This window comes from Benincasa hispida, chromosome 7, assembly GCF_009727055.1.
Source record: "Benincasa hispida cultivar B227 chromosome 7, ASM972705v1, whole genome shotgun sequence".
In the NCBI taxonomy this organism is placed as follows: Eukaryota; Viridiplantae; Streptophyta; class Magnoliopsida; order Cucurbitales; family Cucurbitaceae; genus Benincasa; species Benincasa hispida.
Window position 1 is genome coordinate 20,761,524 of NC_052355.1, and position 10,004 is coordinate 20,771,527.

Consider the following 10,004-nt stretch of genomic DNA (forward strand, 5'->3'; position numbering starts at 1 on the left):
TAGTTTTCAAAACAGAGCCGTAAGCAAATCCACAATATCCAATTCTTGGTAAAAAGGGGGCACGGATTGCCCGGTGGATTCGTTAAAGACTCTACGAGCTTCTGCTTCACAAAAGAAAAGGGGCAAAAACCCATAAACGAAAGTAGCTTTTTAGGCGCTTTCAAGCTCTCGAGCTATCGTCTTCTTCATCATAGACTAATGGACTGCACTTGCAGCAATTTCAGAAGCTCAACTGCTCCACTATCATGGACACCCACTTCCTCTTCTCGGCTCCCACAGTCCCAATTCATTTCAAGACTCAAATTTCGGGTACCCATTTTCATCTTCTTTGCCCCCATTTCGTACCATTTTTCTTTGCCTTTGTTTTATTTCTGGTGGATTGTTCTCATTTTTACAGAATTTGAAGCGTATGAACTTGAATAAACATTCTATGGTGGTGATGAGCGTTTCTGGGTCTAGCGAAAATGGCTCCCTCGATAGGTATCCCCTTACGCCCAACAAGCTTTTCATGCAGGAGGTACTGAATTGAACACTCTCTCGTAGTTTAAACGATTAAGCTTTGTAGTTTGATGCTTTTAACTGATGGGGTTTGTGTATTTTTCGATGATCTGAGTTTGTGATCAATGTTTGTGTCTCAGGCAATTGGAGCTGAATATGGAGAAGGATTTGAGACTTTTAGACCAGATGGTCCTATGAAAGTGGACGTGGTAAGGGGAAAAAATGGAAAAACTAGTTATATTCGATCATGTCTGGGAGTTATTTTAACGTTAAAATAAAATCACTCTAAAACACATCTTTAATCATTTAAAATCAATTTAATATTTAATTTTACATTTTTTAAACACATTTTTCATACTAATGAAATTGATATTAAATGATTAAAAGCATTTTTTGAGTGATTTTGAAAATGATAAAAGTGATTTGATCATTTCAGAATCACTCCAAACATGCTATCAAGTTATTTCTCTTCTGTATCTTTTATGTGTTTGCCTGTTCTGGTTGCATATTAAGCTTCACTTGAGAGTTTTATTCTTTGTTGCAACCAGGATTTTTTGAACGATAGACTGCAAGAAGGGTTTCTTAAAAGAATTCGTTATGCTATGAAACCAGATGAAGCATACGGCTTAGTTTTCTCTTGGGATAATGTTGTGGTAACTTTTATACTCTTACCAGTTCAACTTTTATGCTTGCTGACTATTGTTAATTTGATACTTAGTTCACATATAATCACATGTCCTAATTATGAAGATGCTGTTGTCTCATGATATGTATCATTCATTTTCAGGCAGATACTCAAACTTTAAAGTTAACGGCATGGAAGCAACTTGCCTCAGAAGAAGGTTTTGTTCTATTTCTTTAGAAATTACTGTACAGATGTGTATATTTGAAGTGGATGCAAAAACAAAAACAAGAAAATTATACAAACTTTTATTTAGAATTTTTATAAGGATCAATTTCTAATAGGGACGAGTCTAGATTCTATATGATATCAGGAAAACATTAATTTTGAAAAGAGAAAAAATTTGTGGTTAATGAATCAAACTATCAAGTGATGAGGTGGTTAATTTGCTAGATGTTGAACGACGTTATTTTCATGTTGGTCTGAGAAATGGGGAGATTAAACTCTTTCTCATTTAGCTTCCTTTATTCTGGGGCTATTTGAATTAAGAAACCTTTTAACTTCTGTTTTCTTATTTTAAATTTTGAATTGTAATTGCTATAGGGAAAAGGGTTCCTGAAGATGGTGATGTACAGAAGCTAATGCTTTATGCAGGTGCAGATCAAGTATTGCAGAAGGTTTGTATTCTTAGTGATTCTTCTTTTTCCCATTAAAGATATTATATGTCTTGAATTTTAACAAATTTTGTCTGGTTTATTACCTGCAGAAGGTTTGTATTCTTAATGATTCTTCTTTTTCCCATTAAAGATATTATATGTCTTGAATTTTAACAAATTGTGTCTGGTTTATTACCAATGTTGAAATTTGAAATATGCTTCAAGTGTAGTTGCATAAAAAAATATACTTCTTCATGGAGAAGTAACCCATATTCTATGACGTTATCTTTGTAGTTTGTACCAAATGCACTCTAAATTTACGTCACTTGAAAAAACAATTATATGTCAATTGCATGATGGGGATTAAAAAGGTTGCTATGTTCTCAGATACATCTAATCTATCCTTGCCTTATCACCAAAAGCTCTGTGGTTTCTTTCCCGCCATAAGCTTCATGCTCCCTATGAATTGATTTGATTGCATTAACTTATAGATTATGTGTTTTCCCTTGAGCATGTCCATGTGACCGCACAGCAACTGAAGTAAATTCTCCTCCAATAAGAGATAAAGTATGCATAAGTATCCAAACATTTGTAGTATGGAGCTCCAACGGTTCTTGTTGTATGAACAAACGAAGGATTGTTTGTTGTTTTGTTTTTATTTTCTCCTTTGCAATCTTCCTCATCCTTTCTTCCATCTTTTGATTTGCACAAAAACATTTCAGCTGTTTTTTCTTTTCTCTTTCTTTTTTGTTTTGTTTATTATTATTATTATTTTTAATTATGCTTCTGTTTTTCCCCAAAAGGAGGTAGGAATGGGAAATTCTAGGTAAACATAAAACCTATATTCTTAAACAAGAAAATTCCTTCTTTTTCATTCTTCCCCTCTAATACATACACCAATGACTGAGGCTTGAGAGTTGTACTTGTATTACTTGAGGTTTTCTTCAATTGTTAAGGATCCATGTAATTATACTTTTTAGGAACTTGAATACCTTAATCTAGATAGGTTGTTGTGTGATTATGGATAAGCAAAATTCCTTAGCAATAGTTTCGAGATTAGTCAATGAATTCCAATAGCGATTAGCGAGTTTGATTGACTTCATTTTTTTTCCCTTTTTTTTTTAATTTATTTGGAGGCGAAATGAGGATGAAGTTGATAAGAGATCGAGATTGGTTTCAATTACATTGCAAATTTAAGTTCTCTTTCATGTTTTGCATCTGTTAGGGAAGGTTTGAGGAGTTGAAATGCAAGGTGATTGTAAATGCAAAAATTGGTAAGCTTTGTGCTTCCACAGGGCCACAAAAGAGGCAGTGTTCTCAGTGGATTTTTTTATTTAAAAAAAGAAATGGTGGAAACTTCATTAAAACCGCCTAAATATGAACAACCTAGAGGCCGGGGTAAGAGGGAACCCTGTCAAGGAACTACATCATAAGCACTTTCCAATTGCTAATAATCATCAAAAGGCTACAAAAGAATTTCAGCCGTAAAGAAGTCTACCAAGTAGCTGTATTTTGTTCGAGTTGACAGAAAGAATCAAAATGGAGAAAATTCTCTTCAAAGGATGTACCATTCCTTTCCTTCCAAATATGCCATAATTACACCCTAGCTGCACAACTCTCCAAAGTCGTAACTTTGCCTTTCTGATTCCACCAGCTTAGACCTTCTCAAAGAGCCAATCCTTCACCTATTTTGGAATACAAGTTGCAATCTCCAAACTCCCAAGATTGACATTCCAAGCTTTAGCCACAGGCGGAAATGAAGGAATAAATGATATGAAGTCTCAGCTTCCCTCCAGCAAAGTCTTCAACCGGACAGGGAGAAGCACTTTGTACTAAAATTTCTTTGAATCAATGTTCAAGCCAGTCATATACTAGAGGTGATTTGAACCTTCTTTTGTCGTTTACTTTTCCAAACCACAAAAGAAGGTTCAATAGGATGGAAGACTTAGTCGTTTATTTTTCCGAGTTTGGTTGTTGTTGTCCCAACAATTATAGATAAAAACTTCTTTTTTATCTGAAATGAAATTCAAATTCAGGAAACTAGATTGAAGAGGCTTCATTGATCCAAATGTCTTCCCATAATCAAATCTTATTGCCCACACCAGCTTTGAATTTAGAAAACTTAACAAAGAATGGGAGATCTTTGGCAATATCCACCCATGGTCTGTACCCTTTCTTTCTAAGCACAGCATTCATCCAACCATGGGATCTCACTCCCTAAATACTTGCTCTAAGTTACCTTCTTCCATAGAGGATTCGGCTCTTGAGGGAATCTCCAAATCCAGTTAGTGAGTAAGGAGGTAGTTCAATGGGTGAAGGAGCCTGCCCTAATCCACCAAGCAATAATGGCATGGCTGTCCAATCCTCTACTTCACCAGGTTGCAGCTATGTTTGTAAATTCCACCACTCCAAATGAAGTCCTTGATGATTTTTTATGTAGTTTTGAAGATATTATTTGGGGTTCTAAAGGAGAGGAGAGTAGTATAAAGGCAAACTATGAAGAATTGATTGTGCCAAAGTGGCTCACCCTCCTTTAGATAGAAGAAGACCCAACCACACATCCAACTTTGCTTTCAACTTTTCAACCAAAGTATCCCAAAAGTGCCTCCGGTGATGATTTCCACCACCCAAGAGGGAAGCCAACATAATTGATGGGAAGCACACTTGATTAGCAACTAAAGGATGAAGCCAGAGCCTGAACCACCTCCACATCCATGTTTAGACCTACTAGCTAATGAGCTAAGTCTTTTGCCAAATTCAGGGATAAATCTGCACTATTCAAGAGGCCCAACAGAATCAACCACCATTGTAACTGCTTTATTGAGGAAACCCCCTTTCTACTATACCTATGAGGCTATTTTGTTGAGTTATTAGAGAGAATAGTCCAATGCCCCTAGGTATAATCTACTTACCTGCACCTTGGATACAAATACTCTTTTGTTGGTTGTTTTAGCTTCCATCAGGAGTATCATTATGGCAAGTTTACTTCAATGCCATGGCACTTGGCTATGAAACATTAGCTTGATGTATTTTCTCTTCCCTTTGTTACGTTGAAAAAGTAAGGGCTCCTTGTAAGTTGTAACCTTAAGCTGATAACCATTTTTGGCTAACCGAACCTCCTTTGTTACGGATTAAACTTTTTTGTACCAACTTTTGTTTCAAGAGCGAATGGAGGGGGATATTTTGGTAAAGCATACTAAAATCCCTACTTTCACTGTGATGAGAAACGGGTGACAGAAACATTGCAAAGATAATCGGCTCTTTGAAGATGCTCTCCAGAGCCTGCTGATAGTAAACTGGTGCTACCCCCTTAACCGTCATCCATCATCATTTCCTTAAAAACACTGGTTCATTGCAGCTAGAAGTCAGAAGCACTTCTTGTTACCTGGTTTCTTCAATGGTTTATTTCACTGTGATTGTTCCTTTGTTCCTTGCTCTGTCGTTTTAGCCTATAATCTTGGACACTTTTTCCTGTTAGCAATAATTTCTTGTTTTCAAACTTGTTGAAAACTCTGTTCAACCTTTCAGCTTCTACGTTGGGGCATGGCAGAAAGTGAGCTGGATAGATTGAAATTGAGGTTTTCACAGTTGTATTACAGAGGTCTTCTTTCTGTGAGTATTTTCAATAAATTCTTTTTATAGATTGGCTTGTTTATTGGATTAATCATGGAAATTATTTAAATATTTTCTTATTCAGCTTAAAACACCAGTTGATGGCCTCAAAGAGTGGCTGGATGCAGTGTCTACAGCTCGCATTCCCTGTGCCATTGTTTCAAGCCTTGATCGGAAACACATGCTTGAAGCATTAGACCGAATGAGTTTGAAGAAATATTTTCAGGTTGATATTTGATTTCTCAAACATTTTCTTGTGTTCAAGGCTAGAAGTCCGAGTAACTTCATTCTTTAGCCAGATAATGCAAATAAGCAGATACACTACTTGCCATGGGTTTTTATTTTATATTCAAACAGCCATTGAAGTTCAGTATTATTGGAGTATCTCCATAATGAACAACTTTTCAACCAACCCGCGTTTTACCTGTTGACAGCAGTTCACGGACACCTTAACCATAAGTAAAAAGAAAAGACTATTAAAATTGGTGGACTCTGCATTTTATTTTATGTTTATTATCGTCTTTGCAGGCAATTGTAACAGAGGAAGACGGTATGGAGTCAATGGCTCATAGGTTCCTATCTGCTGCTATGAAGGTAAGATTCAATTTCCATACTGTTAAATTCAAATGAAATAGGATGCGAAAGCAGCATACTTTTCATTGTTTCATTGGCTACCTCCGCAAAATTTTAACTAATGTTTATACACACATTGCAGCTGGATCGAAAGCCGTCCAAGTGTGTGGTGTTTGAAGACGATCCTCGGGGCATAACTGCTGCTCACAATTGTACAATGATGGCTATAGCATTGATCGGTGCCCACCGTGCGTATGTGTCTCATCATAAATAGACTAAGCTAGTTAATACCGCGCACATGTGCAGTGCATGTCAAACATTCCCTAGTTCTATATGTGCTTCTTAATGAATATCTCATACCGTCAACTGATATAGATACCTGGATGATATTGTGCAGATATGATCTGGTGCAGGCGGATCTTGCAGTTGGTAGCTTCAACGAGCTTTCAGTGATCAACTTACGGAGATTATTCGCTAACAAAGGTTCAACATTTATGGATTTGCAGAAGCAGAATGCCGAGAAAGCTCCGTCAAAGAGAAAGCTTACCATCGATACGATATTCTGATTCATTTTCTTACATTCCTCAGTTCTTTCCATGTATTTAAGTTGGTCATGATGTCAATTCTTTTGTTGACAAAAGTCTAAAATGGAGGAGCTAAACCTCTCTCACCTAAAAACTTCCAAATGAAATTAGAAGAGTTAATAGATGAATATGGCTTTTCACATTTGACTACACATCCTTTTTTGGCTATTAAGCAAGCTTCGGTGAGATTCCAGAATGCAATCATGTTAGCTATAGTTTTTGTGTCCTTTAAAAAAAGTGAGTATGGTTGAACAAGTTATTTAGGGGCTGTTGAAGATGAGATGAGATGAGATGGATTCATATATCATCTCGGTGTTTGGAGGCCCATCGTATCTCATTGATATCACTATCAGGGCATGTCGACTTCAACAGTGTTTTCCACGTGTATCGTATGTCATCGTTTTTTGACTTTTCATTTTTCCTTTGAAACTCATGCACGTACATTTCGTCTCTCTCATGTCCCTAATCTCTCTCAACTGTCCTTGTGAAATCCTAACTCATTCTCTCTCAAATCCTCATATCTCTCCTCTTTGAAGGTTTCTCAGTCTAAATTTTCATCTTCGTTTCATTCATGTGTTTTTCCATCAATTTTGTGCTCATATCACATGTTGGCTTTGAAATAGTGTTTTAATAGTTTAGATTTGTTCTTTTCTTCACAGATTTGTTTTTTTCGCTTTTTCTCCTCGTTGCTTCAATCTCGTCCTCAACCATGTCCTTTTTCGCTTTGATGGTCCTCCGTTCACCCATAACTGGTTGTACGGTTAGTTTTGAGCCTTGGTGTTACTTCGGTTGTTAATCGTTGAATGCATGGTAGGGGGCTGTTTGAAGAATTTGTAGCTCGGTAGGGGAGAACACCATCCACTTTAGGTTCATTTTCTAGATCACCAATATGAGTAATGTTATATGAGCCGTTCTGTTGAAAATATCAATTTCATGTCTTGTTTTGATTTTCCATGTCATGTTTGATTTTCCATGCCATGTTTGATTCTTTTGAACATGCAATCTTTTGAATTTTTGTTCTGTTTATTATAAGTCCAATGTCCAATTTTCAATTTATGCCTTGTTTTGACTTTTCATGCCATGTTTGATTTTTATGAACTTGTAATCTTTTGATTCTTTGTTCTGTTTCATTCTAAGTCCAATACCCTGTTAAATTTTCAATTTATGTCTTGTTCTGACTTTCCATGCCATGTTTGATTTTTATGAACTTGTAATCCATTAATTCTTTGTTCTGTTTCATTCTAAGTCAAATACCCTGATAAATTTTCAATGTATGTCTTTGTCTGACATTCCATATCATGTTTTATTTTCATGAATTTGTAATCCGTTGATTCTTTGTTTTGTTTCATTCTAAGTCGAATATCGTGTCTTGTTCTAATTCCAATGCCTGTTAAATTTTCATTAATTTATCACTTGACTGACTTTCCATGTCATGTTTAATGTTTTCTTTAACTTGCAATCGTTTGTTTCGTTGTTTGGTTTCATTATAATTCCAATGTCATGTTCAATTTTGAGTTTCAATTGTGTTAGTCCTAATAAATATATATATTTTTTGCACATTTTTAATATTTCCATTATTAATTATTTTATTTATTAAACTGTCCACCCACTTTATTTATTGTAATTGTTTGCTAATTTCTCTCCACTTGCTTATTTCCACTACTGACTCAACGACTTTAGTGATTGAATTTGAGTTCATTTATTCGTGATATAAATTTAACTTTTGAGACAGATCACACTCTCATTTATGTATTCTGATTTTTTGTGGTTGTTATTAATGTTCAACAACAACCCCTCCCCCTTCACTTTCCCTAACATTGATCCATTATCCATTACCTAAGAGTCCCCACTGTCCAAGAAGTATTGTGTCAAACCTGTGAGTTGTTGAACTTTTATTTTCTCCTTCTCTCCTTTCTAACTTGTGGTTCTTTTATTTTTCTATTGCGTAGTTTCTAACTTTTGGTTGTTTGATAAGTGGTAGGATGCCTCATTGTGTTTTGATCCAATAACCCATGGATTCTCCATCCATATCGTACTTGATACAAGTAACTTGGTATCTCCCTTCTCAAACAAGTTCTCTTCCTACATTTTATTTATTTCTAGATTTTTTCTAACTCCTTTTGTTGTCTTTGTTGTCCCAAACTAATACAAAAGATTCAATTAGTTTCCAAATATGTTATGGATGCCTATATAATTTATTTATTATTATTATTATTATTGTTTTTTTTTTTGTAAGTGAACTTGGGCATTGGGAAATTTTCATAATAGCACGTTTAGGTTTCCAACTTACAAAACTAGCATGCTTTTAAAAAGTTCATAAAAATAGTTTTTCTCAGTCCATCTGGGGTGAGATCGACCACTGAGAACCAGTTAAAAATTAACTTTTTCTAACTTATGGATTTTTTTTTGGCCTTCTTGGTACATTTGATTACACACCGAGATTTGCTAATTTTTTTTAATGTAATCCTCCAAGTCTAATACCACCAAATTTGATTATGATTACTAAATATTATATCATATTATTATGCAACTTTTTAAATTTTTAGCATCACTTATGTTTTCACAATTATATAAATTTTCAAAATTTCGAATGGGTTTCCAATTATCAAAATGGATTTTTCAAATTGATTCAACGATTTTAAATTTTGGGAAAGATCAAATTTTGAGAAAAATTAGGTAAGATTTGGGATATATATAGAATTTCAGTGTTAATCCTGTTCGAGATTCGATCGAGAAAGCTCAAATATATGAATTTTGGTGTTAATTGTGTTCGAGATTTCACCGAAAAATCTCAAATATATAGAATCTCGGTGTTATTTTGCCTGGGATTAACATTAAGATGCACATAATCTTGGTGAATAATCTGACGAGATGTACTGAAAAAGTCTCAAACAATCAATAAGTAGGAAAAATATTGATTTTTTTAATTAAAATCTCGTGGTCTATCTTGCCTGAGATGGACCGAGAAAAACTATTTTTACGAGTTTTTAAAAAGAATGTTAGTTTTGAAAGGTAAAAATCTAAATGTGCTTGTTCGCACGAGGTTTCCGGAGAAACGTGTTTCGTGGAGTTAAACTTGAGTTGGTATTGATGTTGGAGTTGATTTGATGCGATGTGGTTCGATCTCTAATATTTGATCATTTGATTCTCTCTCAGTTGAGTGAATATGCTTGACTTGGAGAATGAAAGCACCGAACGTTCTTGAAATAGAAGTCTTGGAAGCTTGGAGTAGAAGTCTTGGAAGAGTATTTGTGTCTTCAAATGTCTTCTGCCTTATAGGAGTGTAGCTTCAGGAGTCTTGGAAGTTTGAAGTAGAAGTCTTGGAAGAGTATTTGTGTCTTCAAAAGTCTTTTGCCTTATAGGAGTGCAGCTTCAGGAGTCTTGGAAGTTTGAAGTAGAGGTCTTGGAAGAGTATTTGTGTCTTCAAAGGTCTTCTGCCTTATAGGAGTGCAGCTTCAG

The 10,004-nt window shown here is 35.2% G+C and overlaps 1 protein-coding gene across 2 annotated transcripts; it reads left to right on the top strand.

Moving 5' to 3' along the window:
- LOC120081669 (pseudouridine-5'-phosphatase) lies at window positions 1-6,697 on the top strand. Of its 2 annotated transcripts, none has more exons than XM_039036720.1 (11): window positions 1-309; window positions 398-517; window positions 639-707; window positions 1,047-1,151; window positions 1,286-1,340; window positions 1,724-1,797; window positions 5,305-5,388; window positions 5,474-5,614; window positions 5,917-5,982; window positions 6,104-6,209; window positions 6,359-6,697. In XM_039036720.1, the coding sequence occupies exons 1-11, from the start codon at window positions 199-201 to the stop codon at window positions 6,412-6,414; spliced, it is 987 nt and encodes a 328-aa protein (XP_038892648.1). In that variant the 5' UTR covers window positions 1-198; the 3' UTR covers window positions 6,415-6,697. The 2 variants fall into 2 exon arrangements, with proteins under 2 accessions (XP_038892648.1, XP_038892647.1); XM_039036719.1 differs by having other exon boundaries at window positions 3-309; window positions 6,104-6,213.
- The last annotated feature ends 3,307 nt before the right edge of the window (window positions 6,698-10,004 follow it).